This window comes from Melanostigma gelatinosum (assembly GCF_949748355.1).
Source record: "Melanostigma gelatinosum genome assembly, chromosome: 23".
Taxonomy (NCBI): domain Eukaryota; kingdom Metazoa; phylum Chordata; class Actinopteri; order Perciformes; family Zoarcidae; genus Melanostigma; species Melanostigma gelatinosum.
Genome location: NC_136656.1, coordinates 4,909,591 through 4,929,177, shown reverse-complemented (window position 1 = coordinate 4,929,177; position 19,587 = coordinate 4,909,591). Strand labels below are relative to the sequence as shown.

Sequence of the window (19,587 nt, the reverse complement as noted above, 5' to 3'; positions counted from 1 at the left end):
ACATGACTAAATTAGTAACAAAGATATACGCCCAACGTGGGGCTCGAACCCACGACCCTGAGATTAAGAGTCTCATGCTCTACCGACTGAGCTAGCCGGGCAACTGATGTCATCCTCGTGGGCAGGGCCAGAAAAACATTTGCGAGAGCTGCATAGTAAATCTTGGACTTAGATGTATGTTACTGTTGTGAGCTAACCAGCAATCTGCCTCACCACCATGCCACTGCAGGACAGACATACTGCATCTAACATTGCAGAGTGGTTGGAGCAGATAGTGGCCAGATTTGAAATTCCTCCTTGCAAAATCATTGCCATAGTCCATGACAATGGTGCTAATATTGTGGCTGCGGCAAATATCCTGGAGAAGCATGGGTGGTCCTCTGTCCGTTGCACTGGCCATACTTTGCAACTTGTGATCAATGCTGCGTTCAAGCATTGAAAAAGCTGTCGGGCTGCAAGATGTCTGGTAGAACATTTTAAGAAAAGCGAGCTAGCCAGCAGTAACCTCAGAGAGAAACAACAACAAATGGCCACACCTGAGCACAGCCTTGTTCAAGACATAAGCACAAGGTGGAATAGCACATTCTATATGATAAGCCGACTGCTTGAGCAAAGGTGGCCTGTAACAGCTACACTGTCCGACAGCTCTGTCACACAGAGAGGCAAAAGGTACCTGGATCTGAAACCAGACCAGTGGATCCTGCTGGAAGACCTTTCAACAGTCCTCAAGCCTTTTGAATGTGTTACTGTGTTCATGAGTGGACAGAAATATGCAACAATATCTGCAATACCTCCACTTGCTTTCTGCAGCAGGAAACATAGCATCCAAGAAAAGAGCGAGCCTGAGCCAGGAGCATGCTCACATTTTTGCATTGCAATGCAAAGTGTCTGAACAAAGGGAGTGAGAGAGAGTGAGTGCGTGTGTGTGTCTGTGAGCGTGAGAGTTTGTGAGTGTAGTGTAGAGGACAAGTTCTGATGTTCAAACAAATCCTGTTATGTTTTCTGATTTGTATTTTTCTTTATTTTTCATAAATGATGTATTGTTCTGACCGCTCAGGTCCCTTTAAACAAATATATACATATTTGTGTATGTTTATGTGTATGTTTTTTGTGTTAGTGCATTTTTTTTTTATTATTATTACTTTAACAGCTCAGGGATGTTCAAGGAGCAACCTGTGACTAAACGGATGAACCACATTTTAGGAAACGACTGGTTTAAATTTGTTCCAGACAAAGGGTCCAGACCTTTCTGAGGTGTAACGAGCTGACAATTGTGTCTGATATCTGGCAACAAAGCGCCAGTAGATGGCGCCATTCAACTACAATAGATCACTGCTGGTTACAGATGGAGAGATAGGCTGCATTGCAACAGCTTTGATCTTCGCTTCTCAGCAAAACTGAGTAGACAGTAGAGAGAGGATCGGTGCAGTTGTCTCGGCTGTCTGTTATATATATTTTTAAATCAGTGAAAAACCGGCTTGTAAGCTGTAAGCAAGCAGCACGCGAGGAGCCACGACCAATCCACGTGATCAAATGCGGAAATTGACAATCGAGAAAGTGCGGCGGAGAAAAGACGCACGAGGAAAGAGAGGTCTTGTTGTTGTGAGCTGCTGGTGGATCTAGCTGGACTTCCCTCGGACCCAGCAACACGTCTACAGCCAGACTTACGAAGATCTCGGTTATCTGTACAGTTAGATGTGCGCGTGCCGCCTCTACAGTGAATTAAAGTAAGGTAAGCTTGAAAACAGAACCAAAAAGAAATCTGACAGTTTGTGTTCACGCGACAACTTTTCAGGGGAATTGTCATCCCCGAGCATGGACAGGACTCACCTGTTGGGACAGCTAACGTGTATATGTTTATGTTCCTGCGGCAGCAGTTAATGAAATATCAGTCAGTGTGTCTGGCTGCTGCAGCCTACCAGCTGCACAGTGCGTTTATGTGTGTGCCAAACACTGTTCCTGCTATGTATGATTAGAATCAGAATCAGAATTAGAATCAGAATCAGCTTTATTGGCCATCTATGCATACGCATACAAGGTATTTGACTCCGGTTTTCTCGTTGCTCTCATAGAATATACAAATAAACAAGAAAAAAATAAATAAAAACAAGGACATTCGAGACAACAAAGTAGAACAGAGGTAAGCATAAACATTTAACTACTATGTACAATATAAATATATATCCAAAAGTAGATGCTTCTGTAATCCTGTAAATGTCCCAGCTGCGGGACTAATAAAGGATTGTCTTATTTTATTTTATTTTAAAGAACAATAACAATGGATTTGAGATTAGGTAACGTCACTGTTAATTTGACCAAAGTAACTCATAATGTAGCGCTATATTTACGTTTCAGTCACAGTCCTGTTGTGTTATGATGTGTTAATCTGAGCTAGTTCGTGATTTAAAGGTACATTTTTTTTAATTCATTTCAACTTTATTTTTTAATAATACATGCACAATTAAGAGTGAACAATGCCTTGTAAATAGGTTACATTTATGCAAATGAAAGACATTAGTTGGCTACAAGGAGGCACCATTGCTACTGAATACAGAAATATGTTGAGGGAAACAGTCCAGTGAGTCAGAGTCCACAGCTTATTGAGTGGGAAGGTATGGGATGAGAGATACTGTATTCAGGGTTAACAGTGTGGCGAGCTAATATTCATTTTACGTCTATACACTGCCAGAAAACAGAGGCCGAGTTAAACTATCCAGTCCAAACTCAGAGATATTTCATTTCCCATCATAAAAGATGAAGACAATAAGCAAAGCTTTACATTTGAGATGAGATCAAATAATTGTTTAAGGTCTGGTTACACAGCTTGAACAGAGGTAAAGAGCCACAGGCTGAACATGATAACTTTATAGTGAATGTTACGTTTGCTGTCACTCCAGCATGTGCCTGTTTCCCACGGAGAAGATCAAATCACTTTCCCAAATAACAAAATCCAATGCAGGAGATTGGGTACCTGTTGCTGCTCTCTGTGGCATCTGCAATGTCAGTTTGTCAACGGTGGCACAGAGCTGAGGGAGAGCTGTCAGAGGCAAACGCCTGGTTGTGCTTCAGGATTCAGACAAGGTGGTCATGCATGTAAATTAAGTTCCGTGCTCACACCCTTTGAAGATTAGTGTCGCAGGAACCAGTCTTGCAAATGAACAACTCGGCCGCACTGCAGGGGGAGCTTGGAGAAAATGATCAATTTAAAGGATAATTCCGGTTTATTACAAGGTAGGTTATGTTTTTGTAAGTGTGGCCATCATATCTATGGATTATGATACCTTTGTACTCACCAAAGTACTGCAAAGCTCTGGGAACACCTTGACATTCTAACAGCAACGTCAGAAGAGCGGATTCCTTCCAATCAGACATCCTGGTGTCACCCTTCTGCTCCCAAAGGTGCATTAGTGTCTCACCAGTGGTTTTCTAATCATAGCGACCCATTTAGGCACCCAAAACAGGCACTGGTATATTTCCTAATGTTAAAAGTGGATCATTCGACTCATTCTTAGTGGATGTGACATCTTTCTGTTCCGTGATGTGACACCCTTCACTCCCATGGAAAGCAAAACCTCTGGATCCTGGCTAGCTGCATCTCCATCCCCAGCCTCACTACGTTTAAAAATAGGAAGTGCAAACCGCAACTGATTCATCCTGCTCTCCCAGATGTGAGTGCTTCCTGTTAGAAAAGGTGTAAAACAGAACAATTAAATGGTCAGACCAAAAGGAATTACAGATTTCTAAGAAGGAGGTCAGACTTGGCACAGTTGGTATTTAAAAAAAAAAGACCATTTCGAAGGCTGTTGTCAGATAAGCACCATCATATTTAGTATGTGTCCAGATTGAATTACGATTGCCTTGACCAAGACTACAAAAAACATAAAATGGATGTCACCTGACTGCATACATGAGCCTCATCTGTCACGCTATCGGTGCTGGGATCAGGTCTAGCTTGGCATTAAGTGTGAGGTAAAAAAAAAATCTTCAATCTTCAGTTGCTGGCTGCTCTGGTTCTGATTCAGCGCAGGTGTGTGGCGATGCCAGGATAAACTCCTGTTATTTGTGTTCATGTAAAGCTTTTGCCTGTTATATGACACTATGTAAAGTCACAGCTTTGGAGAATAGTGTCAGACGGAACACGCGTTGGTTGTTGTGTAACATCCGTAATGCCTGAAAAGCTGCTCTCTTGACTACCATTGTGGCCGTAGATGACTTTTATTTCCTGCCTTTATTACGATATTTATACAAAGCACCTCCCAGAGATGCGGTGAACATTTTCCATCTGTGCGAAGCCGACAGCAGCAGCAGCAGCAGCCCCGAGGTAATCCTCTCAAACTGCTCTGTTGTTTTCCTTTAATTGAGGTCTCTGCTTGGAGTCTGTGGTACTCCTGGATCACACTCCTGGATCACACTCCTGGATCACACTCCTGGATCACAGCTGTGCTCTCAGCTGAAATACAGGCTAACCTGGGGTCACGCATCTAGAAAGAGAAACACCTCGGGAAGCTTAACGTGGCCGAGCCTGCTCACCCTTTCCCGTCCTCCTCGTCTTCCAGCGCTCTGTTGTAGATCTAATCATCGCCCGTTTCTTTCTGTCTCCCGCTCTCTTCCTATTGCTAAATGCTTCTCGCTCATTGTCTCCTCCATCCTAACTGGTTTTTGCAGGGTTGTTCTGAGGTCGGACTGCTGAGATGACAACGCTGTGACAGTGTGTGTCCAAGTGTGTCGGTACCGGACCAATTCCTGTGACATGGCCGCTGCAAAGAAGAGTGAGTTGTTATTATTGCCTTCATTGCCTGCTGTAATTGCCGTTATGTACACTGACGTTTCAACTTCTCCCGAGTCTTTCAGTAGCACAAAGTGTTTTTCTTTGAGAAGCGGTGGAAAGCATTTCAAATGGTAGATACCGCTTTGTAGCTGTAATCTTTCCTCTGCATTGAAAAACCAGGATGACAGAATCAATGTGTTGTGATTGAGATACCTGTAAGACGTCCTGGGGGCATTGCATGACGGATAATCAATTGGGTTTAAATCCACAATCAATTAGTTCTTGCGGCTGGGTTTCTGGGGAAACGTGCGAGTTGATATACCGGCGAGTCTGTGTCAGCAGTTTAGGCGACAGATTTTTTGAGAAGGCCAGCAATTTCATTTCCTCAAAAGCAGGAGAGTAGTCAGTTACAAACACTGAAAGAGAACACGACCGGGTAAAGAGCTGTAGATGACTCTTGGCGGTTTAATTACCAGCGTGAATCATGCTTCATCTCCTCCCCAGTGGGGTATTTGTTGTCTTCAAGCACCACTCTGCAGGCCTTTGTTCTCTTGGACAAGGTCACTGAATGAATGGCGATGCAAAGCGAGCCTCTCTCTTGACTTCCTGTAGGTGTCTTTCATGTGTCTGGGGTGGACTGAAATGTCACAGGAAGAGTGTTTGTTGTTGGCGGGGAGAGGTAGGAAAGTGTTGCCACCTTTGGGAAGATAGATGTGTTCTTACAAGTAAGAGCTCTGGAGCTTTTATTGTGTAGTCTTGGTCTTGTGTCCTTAGGACACTTTAACAATAGGCAGACTTTATTGACACTAATGTAGTTATTCAGTAAAGCTAATTTGTTTAGCTGTTTAAAATCCGGCTATACTGTACGGTTGTCGTCACTAACATATATTTGTGTTTCTTTTGAAAAATACTGACAAAGAAATCTCAGGCTCTGTGGAAGCAGAAGAGAAGCGATGCAAGAGAAGAGATGCAGACAAAGATGGATTTGTTCGATCTAACTGCGAGGCTGGCAAGCAGCGCACTTAAAAGATAACTTAATTTGTCTTCTCGAGTCCCAGGTGTGCTTATTTATTAATGTTTTCAGCAGACGGAGAGGCTTGAGATTCACAGTGGGAGGAAAGATGACTCGGGGTTATCAAAACAGGAAGGAAGCTTGGCTGGCCATGGTGCTTTTTTGGGAAGAACACAACAGAGCTGATCAATTGCAGGCGATGGTGTTTTAGGGAGGAGCGAACGAGTTCGGCCTGCAAACAATGCATTGATTGAAATTAAATGTGGTGTGGATTCATGCCACTTTTCCTGTACAAACATGCAGGTTGTGGGTTTTATTTGGAGTGCACCGACATCTTGGTAAAAGAGAAAGCGATCGGAGAAGAGGGCGGTACTATCCAGCAGATACACCGACAGACAGATTAGTGGACGGAAGTAGATGGAGATTAATCTGAAATAAGCCAGTTCAGTGGGGTCTCATGCACGTACACGTGCGCATGTTTATTTGTGTGTGCACATGCATCTGTCTGATTATGGGTCTGCTACTACTACTGAGAGGGTAAGTGAAAGTGTGTGTGTGTGTGTGTGTGTGTGTGTGTGTGTGTGTGTGTGTGTGTGTGTGTGTGTGTCTCTGTCTGTCTGTCTGAGCTTACCCGACCCTCCTATGAAGCAACAGATCTCCGTATTGTGATCATGAGCCTGACACAGAGGCTTGGCCCAGAGCTCTACTGCAGCTTTGAGGCCAACTAAGGTGTGATTTGGGGCATGTATGCTTGGTCTGTAAATACGCTTCACATGTTAGCAGAGCTAAAGTGTGAGTGTTACATTCATGCCACTGATGGTTTTGCCTCAGTTTATATTTCTGCGACGGATTCTCACTTTGGAGAGGAAGTTCAGTTCGACTCATTATTACAAATGAAAGGGGATAATGCAGCCTTTCTCAACTCTAACTGCTCCTGGCACACAGTATGAAAGCCCACCATTATTAAGCCTAATATGTGAAAGTAATGACAGTAATGGAGCCCTTTTGTGTGCACTTCTAGGGTTCATACTAAAAGCCGAGCGGTGACTTTAAATAACAGGTCCCGTCATGATGCGATGTTGAACTGACAGCTTGAGTCTTGGTCTCTTGATTCAGTCATATACACTTACATATGCATCGGGAATAATTCAATTTTGCGTGTCTCATACATACTTAACTTTGAGCTGTTGGAAAGATTATCTAGCATTAAATTAAAAAACAATTGTTACTATCGAAAATGAGCTCAGAAAATAGTGAAAATCAGCAGTTGAAAACCCCAAAGATATAAAATGTACAATGATATAAACGTCAGTCTTTAAACTGTCCCCAGTTGATAAAGTGTTGCAATGTTCTTATTTGTTAAATGTTAAATACTTAACCCCGAAGTCGTAAATAAATACCACTAATGGTGGAAAACTTAAATTGGGAAAGACCCATTGTTAATAATCTTTAACTTGAATATATGAATAGAAGGCATATTGTCATAGAGAGAACTCATCTTCAGATATTAACTTCCCTGCATCTTGTCAACCTTTATCTGGATTGGGGAGACTCGTGATATTACACTTGTATATCTTGAATCAGAACTCCCACCACGGGATATTGTTAATATGGCAAGGTGTTGTGCAGACTGCCCTATCTTTTGTTGATACAGCTTTACATATTAAACAACACACACACACACACACACACACACCATGCTGCACATATGGAACATGATGTAACTCCTGAACTCATTATTGTGACCCAGATTGCTGATAGCAAGGACTTCTAATCTCCAATGTGAAAGTTGAACGGCAGTGGAGCAGTAATGGCCCGTGCTTCACGTAACGCAAAGACATTATTCAGCACATGAATTCAATTTAAAGGCATTGGTGCAATTATACACAGTGGACTACTTAAGTGGCTCTTCTTCAGTATTAACAACAATACATTTGAAACTATAATATGTATAATATGAACAACATCTCGTCATACAGGAGATCTCCTGAGCGGAGTCAGGCAGGGTTGTTCCAGCGATGTGTAATTAAGTGAAAGCGCTGTGTGCTGTGTGTTTTTTGTTTTTTTTAATAAGAAATTCAATATGTTGCTTTCGGTTTAATCTTCAGGATTAATGTTGCATTAGTATCAGGCTCTGTTGTCTTAATAATTCAATCAGATGGCACAGATTTCACCTTGACTTGTTTTGGCTTTGCAGAGAAAGTCAAACGATCCTCTTTTGACAGAAATGTGTTTGACTTAAAGGAGTACTTGTGGTTGAGGGAAGAGAGGGAGAGGCTTTTTATTGGAAAAGAAGAATAACATCTACCCAACTCTCTGTTTTTAAATGAGAAAAACGACAATGAAAACCTGCTGTGCACCAGCCTTGTTTTGAAGGCAGTGTTAAATAAAACGAAATAATCCCTCGTTTGTTGGTTTTAACACCCTGTGAGTCGTGCATTTGTGTTTTTAGGTAGAAGCTGCTCAAGTCTATGCTCTGTTGATAGAGTTGGCAATCAGCAATACTGCCGACAAAGCAAAGCTCCGGCAGGGTGGCCATATTGCTGATTGGAGCACCTTTTGAAGTTCTTGAATAAATCAAGAACAATTGGAAGGATGGCTGAAAGAAACATGTTGCCCAGAGAGAGAGAGAGAGTTTGTGATTGAGGCTCCATCCACATTGATGTTTTCGTTTGTCTCCGTCCACACTGGCGCTCCGGCACCGTTTTAGAAATGATTTCCGTCCGTACCGCCACGGCTGAAGATGAGTATCGCATGACTCTTCACGTGCACTGGGCATGTGGGTGCCGGTTTAAACAGGAAGTAGATTTATTGCTTAGTTACAGAAGATACAGCAGATCATACTTAATGTCTTCCTCGATAATCTTTCTCTGTACACTCAAACTGACAAAGTTAGTGACAAGGCTTAAGGTCTCGCTCCATCTCTCTCACACACACATCATATTTACTTTAGAATCAACACTTTTAAATCAACGTTTTACTCGATTATGGGTTCAAGAAGTTTGGTAAACACACGTCTCTCACTCGGTTCCTCTCGGTTCTGTTGTCGTCTGTTCTCACACTTGTAGCTCTGCCGGATGGCTGAAGTCCCTGTCGCACTGGACGGCATTCATCACTTTGTTCGTTTACAGTTTCTTTGTGAACTTTGTTCATGCAGATATGCATTTTAAAACGAAAACGTAGACGTGTGGATGTCGCCTTAGACATGTGATTCTAGCTCTAGAACTGAAAGGATAAAGTGTATCCTATTTTATTTATTCAGTAATCTCAAGAGTCAAATTTGCACGCACAGACGCTGCCACAGCCATTTTTTAAGAGTTTCTTTGGGAACTGGATGGTATTCAAGTTTAAGTGATGGATGAGTCCCAAAAAAGGACAACAACCATGCAAATGTTATGTTAATGCAGCAAATGATATATATCGCTTCTTCTGAACATGTTTTACTCTCGTCTGGGAAATGAGTGCTTTATAATCAGACCCAGGACCCTTTGAGCAGAAATTCAGACAAATTGTTTGTTGTCAAAGAGAATGATTGTTTCTGGGAGGAGGAGGAGGAGGAGGAGGAGGAGGAGGAGGAGGAGGAGGAGGAGGAGGAGGAGGAGGAGGAGGAGGAGGAGGAGGAGGAGGAGGAGGAGGAGGAGGAGGAGGAGGAGGAGGAGGAGGAGGAGGAGGAGGAGGAGGAGGAGGAGGAGGAGGAGGAGGAGGAGGAGGAGGAGGTTTATTTGGAGAAACACTTTTCCATTCTCTCACACTGGGAGGGAATTCCTGGGCAGGAGAACAATAAATATCAGTGTGTGTGTGTGTGTGTGTGTGTGTGTCAGTGTCATCGGAGAGCACTGCAACCTAAAGGGAAATCATATGTTTAGCTTGTAAGCAGAAACTTCTTCAGCTCCTTTATTTAAACACTGGGATCCTGTGGAGACTGGCATAGAGGACTCTGTGGTGTAATTTCATTGAAAAGTGAAGATTTATGGCACATTGTATTTGCTAGCAAGCCCACCATAGTCAATGACTGATGTAAAAGGCATCTTTATTATTAAAGATGCCTTTTTTCTTCTATTATTTGGCCTTTTGAACTCTCTTTTCCCTTCGCCTGACCTTCAGTCCTGCAACACTAAACGATGGACTGTGTGTGTGTAGAGATAAGTGCTTGTGTGTGTTTTTCAGGCCATCGCAGCTACCTGAGCTTTTCGACTACCTTAGCAGGTTTGAGTGATTGCCTCTGCAAAGTGCTGTACACTCCATAATGTCACTGGAAGGAGTCGGCTTGGGCGCTGTAACGCGTCCTTTCTCCTTTTTTTTTAAAAGCATCCCGTGTGAGTGTGTCTGTTCACGTCCGGCCTTCGGCGGTTTCTTCCCTCTCACTCAGGTTGCGCGAAGGCAGGAGGAGGCGTGCGCTTCTCGGAGGAACCCCCCGCCGCCGGACCCCCGTCGCACGTTCACTTCGACGAGAAGCTGCACGACTCCATAGTCATGGTGACTCCCGAGGATGACGGCAACTTCATGGTGAAGGTGTGTTTGAACTCGACAGTTGATGGCTACGGTGGGCGAGTGAGATCTCTTCAAATGTTTTCATTTCGTTTGTGTTTTTGAGTGAAATGTCTTGTTGACTATTGAATGAATTACCAGGAAATGTAGCAGAGATGCTCATTCAGGTTGAACTGTAATAACCGATGAGCTGTGCCGATGTTGGCAATTAGCTGGAATCATTGCCGAGGCTCACGGAGCTGCTGGCGTGGCTGCAATGATTGTAGATGTTTGATGAGGACACTAAATATTAAGATGAATCGTAGCTCCAACAATTCAAAAGCACAGATTTAAAGGGTTGAGAAAAGAGGACCGACCACATGATTTATGGATTCAAATGTATGGGTTTGTTCTTTGAGTGGCTGGCACACAAAATCTCAAGGAGCTCACATTTTCTGCAGTCAGATAGTGTCCTATAATTAACTTGAGTGTTCTTTGTTCTCTTTTTTTTTTATCTCTTTTCACTTTTGCTGATGAATTCAGCCCCTCAGACATTACTTTCCACCATTTTATATTTTCCTTCTTTCTTCTTAAACTTGGATTGCTTATCTGCCTTAACAGACACCAACAACATCCAGAAAGCGCTCGGGTTCTTCTTCTTCTACTGTTTCTCAGTTGTACCAAAATCCCAAAAGGAAAGTTCTGTTCACGCTCGCTGTAGCGAATCCTTCCCAAGCGTTGAAACTAATTCACTGCCAAATCACTTTGCCTAAAAGCGCCGCGTGTGCGCGTGTGGATGGACTCCAAACTTGGCTGTGGCCTTGGCAGCGCAGGCCGCTCGTGAGAGTGTGTTTCTCAAAGCTCTTTCAGCGTGCCGGAGAGTGGGCACAGAGTACTTGTCAGCCCGGCGTCATGGCTCATGGTGGAGCTGATTTGGGGGTGGGGGGTGGTGTTGCTGTGGAAATGTCCGGGGGAGTTGTACAGACCAAAAAGAGGTGGAGTGTGTGGGTTTGAGTGTGCGCATGCATACAACAGCTGTATGAACACACGTTTTCGACGTAGGTGATTAAGAATTTGACAAAGTCTGCATGTCGATGCAGGCCGGTGTCTCGTAGAAGCGACGCGGCCCGTGTCGATGTTTCTGATGGAGACGGTGAAGCGGGAGATGGAAATGAGCAGCTGTCAGTGCTGCAGAGATCAGCTGAGGAAGTGTCGCTGAAATGATGTGTGTTATGTGTGTTTAGGGGGTTTAGCAGATTTTCCTAGGACGACAAAAGCAATTGCATGTTTTTTTTGCTTTTTGTTTGTCAGGGAGATGTCGTTGTTTATTAACCTTTTTTCTGTAGGTTTACATGCACATTACCTTCTATCATATTACTGAGTAACCAGATTACAGTGAGGGTTACTGACTCTGAAGGATGTGTGTGCTGCCTTCAGGAAACACTGTCAGTGGAGGATTGTCAGGTTTTTCCTCCCATTCAACATGTAAGGATCTACGGTTTCCAGCCAATAAAGACTGTTGCATGTTCACTGCCTGCCTCGTCTTGGTGAACTGGACATAAGTTCATAAAATGTCTGGTATTTCCCCTCAAGTCGAGTAAAGAATTGCCCCATTGTTCTGGATGAAAGATGAGTCCTTTGTGACTCCCAGTGTTGCACACAGCACATCTTTGGAAATGACATGTTGCTGTCATCGCTCAGTCGTGCCCTCGTAAACTAGACTTTAACCTGCTTACTAACTAAAATGTTTCGTGTTGGTTCTCATAATCTTTTGAAGCAGCTTTCCCTATATGGGCCGAAATCTGCCACATGAAATTCCACATTGAATGAATTATTCAGCGGCAGATCTCGGTGTCTGGACATGCGTGGGACCACGCTCACAGAATGATTGTTGTTTGAGTTTTGTTTTCTCTGCAGGCAGTGTTTCCCCCTCTCTCGCGCCTCACGTCACGCTGTTTGCAGCCTCCGCTCGGCTGCTTTGACCGGAGGTCGTGTGGGGCTGGAGCTGCAGTTTGCTGCTCGAGCTGGAGGGGCGTTCGGCTTATCGGTCCTTGCATGCACTTCCCTGCGGTCTCCATCTCTTTCATCCTGACTCCTCTGTGAGGCTTTCTTCACTCCTCTCTGTGAAGAAAGCCTCATGAATCTTTCTCTTTGCCAAATGTTCTCTCTCTCTCTCTCTCTCTCTCTCTCTCTCTCTCTCACTTCCTTCTCGCCTCCTTTGAAATTTTGCATATGGATGGTAGGAATTGACAAGGTGTGCTCTGTGCAGCGGCAACAGGAGACACCACGGAGTGTTATATAATCATTTGGAACCTGATTTTAATTTCTTTCTTCTTGATTTATGTTATTTGTATATTGTATCGGCGCTGGGACTTACAGCATGTAAAATGTCAGGAAATAGCAAAAGATGCCCGTCGCTAGTTCTCAGATCCCGAGGATCAAACCCGAGGATATTCAAAGTTCAAACGTTTGAGATGCTCCACTCGTTCATTGCTGCCTGTGTGGTCAACCAAAGCCTGTTGCCCTCTCTATAAATCCCTCTCCCTATGTTATAGGCAGAGAGAAAGACTAACTCTTTCCCTTTGAGCAGACATCTCTCTCTCTCTCCCTCGCTGCAGGTCGGCTTCCTGAAGACGCAGCACCGCTATGAAATAGTCTTCACCTTGCCCGAGGTCCCAGCTCTGGGGAAGGATGTGTGTCCGTCACCAGTACCCAGCCCACACCTCCGGATCACCGACATCACGCCGGCACCAGAGGGTGAGGTCATGAGAGGATCAGGAATAACATACAGCAGAGTGTGCATCTTAAAGAAGATCTTTAAAATAGGAAGAACACTGCCGGAAATGTCAGGAAGAAACAAGAATCTCCTCTTAATCTTCTCTCAGTATTGCCCAATTAGCACAAAATATCATGATTAACAGTTTTATCATCATATTTATCAAGCTCCCCTGAAGAACCACCATTCATTGGGTGGAGTTTGTTGTTGTTGAAGTGGTTTCGGTTATTGCAGACCAGACTTTGAGCGAACGCTGACGTGTATATTGCAGCTTTGTTGGACTCTGCACAGCAGCTGGAGGTAAACCGACCCAGTTTGTGGCTTTACGTATGAAAACTGCAAATGAAGGCCGGTGCTTCGCTGACTTTCATCAACTCGGAGCTGACCTTTTGCAGTCTGGAGTGCAAATTAAGTCTTGGAAACCAGCGTTGAAGCGTCGACATTAGCATAATAATCTGCACTCGTTAGATGAGGTTTGTCAATGCCATTACTTTTTAATATCGCCTCACAGATACTGTTTCTTAAGGCTGATATAACAGGTTTCCAGACCCTTGTCAGCGCTCTCTGGTGTTCAAACTATGTGACAGGGACATCGTTTCTAAATCACCTCTCACCTACTTTTTATCAGCTATCAGCTAGACACATATCCGTTGATACCAATGTATCTGCAATACGATTTATCTGTCAATCTCTGACCTTTAAACCCGCGACTATTTCCTCATTTGCACTGCAGCTGCTGCACGAAGATTTCCCTCGGGATGAATGCAGTTCTATCTCATCTCATGTATGAGGCGAAACGTAAAAGGCACAGCAGTACTATTATTCCAGTGTGCTGCATTTTGTCAGATCTTTGTTCTAATTTGCCATCAAACTTCTCCTCTGAGAATGTTGTCTGCAGTCTGCAAACAGAGCTCACAAAGTGCCTGATCACAATAACGGTCCCTGAAGCGACATACGATGCAACATTTGTGTAGAGTGGAGGACACAAAGGCAAGTTTAGTGTGTGCGTCTGATTGTGTTTGCAGGCAGACCTGATGTGAACTACTTTGCAAGTGCTGTTACAGGCTGGGTGGAGGAGCAGATGGCTGAGGATTACAGGAACGGACAGTTGAGACGCCGTCGGCTCAGCAATCCGTCTCTGAGGAATCACCAAAACAAAACTCGCTTTCAAAAACACTTTTCTGCATTTGTCTTGAATTTCCTGTCCCTCGTCGTGCTGTCAGAGGGGGGTCGACTTGAAAAACAGCTGTGAGACAGAAAACTAGAGTGTGTGTGAGAGTCTTAACTGGACCCGCCCCCTCTTTAATATATTCGTGACTGCTGACTCATCAGTCGGCTGTGTTCATTTATTTTCCCATCACTGTGTTCTCTTGACCACATTGTCTGTCTGGTATCAGTGTGGTTCACATTCAAAACATCGCCTCACGCAGAGAGACAAATACAGAGTGTGTGTTATGTGTGTGAGATGAAGTCCATACGATCCCTCTTCTTCTTCTTCTTCTTCTTCTCTCTCTTTGTGTTTCCCAGGAGGTCTGAAGGTGACATGTGAGTACATGGCCCAGCAGGAGGGAGTTCTGTGTGAGGAGGTGCTGCTGCTGAGCGAGACCAACGAGGACGTCTGTGTGAAAGTGAAAGTTCATGCCAGAGTCATGGGTGAGGCTGCTTAGCTTGGAGATGAGCTGTTGACGTGTGTTTCCAGCCACCTGTTTTTATGCACAATTTCAATTTGCACACGAAAACCTGAGTGGAAACGCCACGACATTAAAATATTAGTTTTTGCTGTTAAAAGTCAACGTTGTACTTCCCATTGTGTCTTTGTAGTCAACCTGCAACTAACGATCATTTTAACAATCAGTTAATCTGACAAATATTGTGAAAAATCACAGTTGAGTAATGTGTGTGTGTGTGTGTGTGTGTGTTCATGCATGTGAGCGTGCACGGTTGCCGCTCTGCACTGCTCTCATATGACGGTTGCACCGTTAGCGCTGTTAGCGCCGTTAGCTGTGACATGTTGAGGCAATGGGAATGCTCTCACTGTCTGATCTTGTAAGTGAGAAAAGGAAAGTTGAACTTAAACCTTTTAGTTTTTACTTGTGTGCTGCTGCCTCCTGCTGGTGGCTCTGTGCTCTGGGTCTGAGTCACTTTGACTGCACCGGCCACTAAATCACAAGTTAATCCCGAACAGCCCATGAAAATAGAAAGCTAAATTTAGTTAGGCAGAAAAGAGACTGGAATGAATTTGCGTTTTCTCCACTTAAATCGGTGTCAGCGAGACGGAAATAGACGCTGGCTATCCCGTCAGCGGATGGAGAATTGGGTAAAGAGGGCATACGTGTGTTTCCATTAGTGCCGGAGTAAATATATTCGGGGTCAAAGGTGGATACTTCCAGTTCGGAGGGGGTCGAGGGGTAAAGGATCAGCTGTTTCTCCTAAGCTGTGTACACGATGCGTTGATTATGTCCCTGCAGTTTGTGACGTGTCTTTGTGACCTTTCATTTGAAATGAAGTGGCCGTTCAACCAATCCAACCAGAGCCAATTCAAATGGAATGTGTTGTCGTGACCGTCGCCTTGTCCCCGCAAATGCTTTTTACACGAAGAAAACTCACAGTTGTCCTTTTAAGAAACACGTGTTCACGGACTTTATTTCTCTCTCCGTCTCTGCCGCCTCTCTAGATCGTCACCAAGGCACCCCCATGCTGCTGGAGGGAGTCCGCTGCATCGGGGTGGAGCTGGAGTACGACTCTGAGCAGAGCGACTGGCAGGGATTCGACTGAAGCCGGAGCTCAGTGCACCGATCCACCAACGCACGCACACTTGCCATCATAGAAGCGTACACGCACCAAAATTAACACCAAATAGGAAAGAAAAGAGAACACACACATGATTTAGTGCCACGTGACCTACACACAGTGTTCAGTGTCGGACCTCAGAGGAAATGATGGATGTCTGTGTCCTGAGAACATTTACATCCAAAAACATTCCTCCGCTGCGACTTTCACATCATCGACAGCATCTGAGCGGTTTGTCCATTTCCTCCCTTCTTTTTGTCACCGTGATGTGTTCTGTGTTTTCCTCACTGCTGCTCCAGGGGGCAGCAGCGTTCTTTGAATCCTTTTTCTCCGCCTCTTGTGCTCCAGTTCGCTCCTTTTCCTGAACTGCAAACTGAATCCCACATGAATCTACAGGCGAGGGAGTAAACAAGGGCTCTGTTATTCATCAAGTAGCTTAAAAATGACCGACGGGAGGGAATATATATATCTGCACATTTAGAGGGAAAAGAGTTTAATAACTGCTTAGCAATGCTGTGCCTGTAATGTCCCTGTTTTACCAGAAGGGGGCACTGCAGACCACTGTCTGTAAAACTCCTCCAGACTGAAGGCTGCTGCAGTGTGGTCACATTTTCTCCATTTAAGGGGAAAATCCAACGGCGGGCACAGCCTCCCACACACTCTCCCTGCATGATTATGAAGCGTTTGTGTAAAATGTTGCATCTAGAAAGAAACACTTTGTCTTTTATTTTGAGGATCTGACACTAAAATCTGATGTCTAAATCTCTGCTCCCAAACTTCTTTGTTGTTGAGCTGCAAAATATTTTGACATGTTGTGTTTTGCCTCTTTCCATAGAATTAAAGAAATGTACGACCAAACAAGCCGCTGTTAAGGATGTTAAACAGTTATAACTCGTCGATTAATTCGTGTCAAGCTACAAAGAAATGAATCTGCTGCGTTTCTGATCATCAATTAGTGATTTATTTTGATCTTTCAAGCCAAAATGAGAACTTTTCTCTGGTTCCAGCTTTGCAAATGTCAAATCTGAATTCAAATTCGATATTTCTGGGTTTTGGACTTTTAATCAGACAAAACAAGACATTTTAACGCGTCACCTTTAACATTTGTCTGTAATGTCTATTGGACAGACCAAACTATTAATCAACTAATCAGGAAAACAATCATTAAATTGTGCATTTGAAGTATTTTAGTGTTTTTCTAGCTGCAGCTGGTTCAGCAGGATCTGTGTGTTTCTTTTGTTTGAATTCATGAAGCCTTTCAGAAACACACGTGACGCTAAGTGCCTTTCATTTCACCGTCCTACTTCTCATTTATCTCAGAAACCCGGTGTTTTACCATCTCCTGCACATCCCGCCCCACACACACACACACACACACACACACACCCGTACCCACCAGACTAACACACGGACCGGCTGCTTGTTTGTTGTCTCTCCAGGGTTAACCCGTCCACCGGCATGCCTTTAACAGAGTCTCTGACTCTCCGTCCCATCGCTCTCGTCACGGTACGAGTGCAGATCAGAGTTGAAAGGCACGATCACTTGTAAAGGAATTAAAACAGATTCATGACATTTCCTCTGTGGATCAACGTTTTGTTTGATTTTTTTTTATCTCTTACGCCCCATTGAATACATCGGCCTTAAAGGAAAGTTATTCTGTGTGTGATGTCTCCACATATTCAACCACAAGCTGTCGGTGTCGTACCGATTGGATTTATTTGGTGTTTGCTTGCGAGTAATAGGTCAAAGTGTGCTTTGTTTTTTTCTTAGTGGAACACTGAAACGCTCAATAGTTAACTGTTTGAAGAATGTAGCAGTTTGTTTGTTGATATCTGTCTTCTGTGTGTGTGTGATTTGTATTTTGTAAATGTCCAAAATGAATAAAGTTGTGTGTGTGTTTGAGTTTTGTTACCGCTCGCGTCTTCTGTCAGTTCACAGCAGGAACACTTGGTGGCGGACTACGCCGCCACACTAAATATATTTCCATGTGAGATTAAAATAACAACAAAACATCATTTTCAGATTGATGTGAAAGTCTTCTTAGAATTTGGGTTTATTTCAAGATGAACTGGTCTACGTGCAGCAGAACACAGCAGGAAGTCAGTTCTGTTTAAAGAGCAGAAACTCACCGTGACTGTCAACTTTCAAAAGAGACCCAAATCCGTCCCACAGCTGCGAGAAAACACCTGTTTGTGACATCCAGCATAGTTTTAGGACTCTGCTACTCTTGTGTTGCCATTTTACTGCAGTCACTGCTGGACTGAAGGTACAATGTGTAACTTTTTACTTGTGTTTCTTTTTTTCATATTTATTAGTTAGATATTTCATTCAAAATGATATGTAAAATCACACACATTAACATTATTTGGTTAGCTCATCAAAAGTATGAGAGACTGAAATCTATCTGTAAATGTTTTCTTCTAATATCGAGATTAATTACCGGTGATCTCACTCAGTGTGGATTCCTTTGTTTTATACTTGTAGAGACTGATTTGCATAGAAAACATCAATGTTGTTTTTATATTTTTTAAACTTTCTTAGTGATTAACCCTTTAAGTCCAAAAACATTTGCTTCAAACATGGATGTATTGCATATTTTATATTTTACGGATAATAAAGGTTGATGGGATGTGTGTCAGAATATTTCCATTCATAGAACTGTTTGAGCTGAGAACATTTCAGCTACAAAATGCATTTTTTATTAGAATTCACAACGTTTCCATGATGACACGGAAACAACTTTTTAATCAGTGAGATTTTTGGTTAAACTGGCAGCAACTAATTCTAAATAATTCATGCAGTAAATAACACATGCAGGCAACAACACAAATAATAAAACAGTTGAATAGGACAGTCTGTGTGTGCAGATGTAAAGAAGAAAGAAGAAGTGAAGGTTCGTTTTAGCTGCTGCATGACCTGCTGCTCTTTTAGTTCACATTATCAAGATTATTATGAATATTTAGGGGCAAAAGTGCAAAAGTGACAAGTGAGTTTGTGCTGAAAAACTGCTTCAAATTTAAATGTTAAACTTGATTTTCTTTGTAGTATTACTTCATAAATAACGTGAGGACTTTGAGGGTTATAAAAATCTTAACTAACCTTTGAACATGCACATTAAACACTAAATGCACCAGGAACACGAATCGTATACTAAACTTCTTAAGTTTGAAAACGTTAAATGTCCATTAGACATTTAAAAATAAAGAAAGCATTATTGGTTGTTTGAAGTATGTTTGGAAAGACACGAACACAGAAAACTGCACGTGTTTGGGTTCACAGGAACTGAACAAACGTTTGAAGAGTTCAGCAGAGAGCGATGCTCTGGGACACTTTGAGTTCTGAGCTAAACTCGGACAAAGCAGCTCCGCTGCTGCTCGACACTAACTCAGCTAAACATCACCACAGACATCCGCAGAAACCACGTTTTCATTTGTATTATTTGTATTCTTTTTTAGAAGAGTCTGGTGAAGATGCGCTGCTGCGGGGGATCCGTTTTGTAAGAATTTATTTTGTCTTCGTTCTTTCTCTCTCTCTGTTTGTGATTTATTTTATAAACACAAGTCTGTGTACTTTATTAAAATGCTTTAAAATATAAAAATGTTGATGTGACAGCTTTTTGTAGGTTATTCATTTGGCTACAAACACCTGTTTAGTTCGTCATAGCATCCATGTAAACATGCGTTAATGAGCTCGTTGCAGCGTCTAAACAATGCACATGCTGGTGTGTATTGGTGATGAATGTTGGTCAAATCTGAGCCCTGCAGCTTAAAAGAG

General features: G+C 43.2%; 1 protein-coding gene across 1 annotated transcript; it reads left to right on the top strand.

Annotated features, from left to right (window-relative positions):
* The first annotated feature begins 1,432 nt into the window (after nt 1-1,432).
* On the top strand, nt 1,433-17,680 carry adisspb (adipose secreted signaling protein b). Its single transcript, XM_079295937.1, has 6 exons — nt 1,433-1,732; nt 4,666-4,769; nt 10,150-10,292; nt 12,866-13,004; nt 14,551-14,676; nt 15,698-17,680. The coding sequence occupies exons 2-6, from the start codon at nt 4,751-4,753 to the stop codon at nt 15,796-15,798; spliced, it is 528 nt and encodes a 175-aa protein (XP_079152063.1). The 5' UTR covers nt 1,433-1,732; nt 4,666-4,750; the 3' UTR covers nt 15,799-17,680.
* Nucleotides 17,681-19,587: the final 1,907 nt, after the last annotated feature.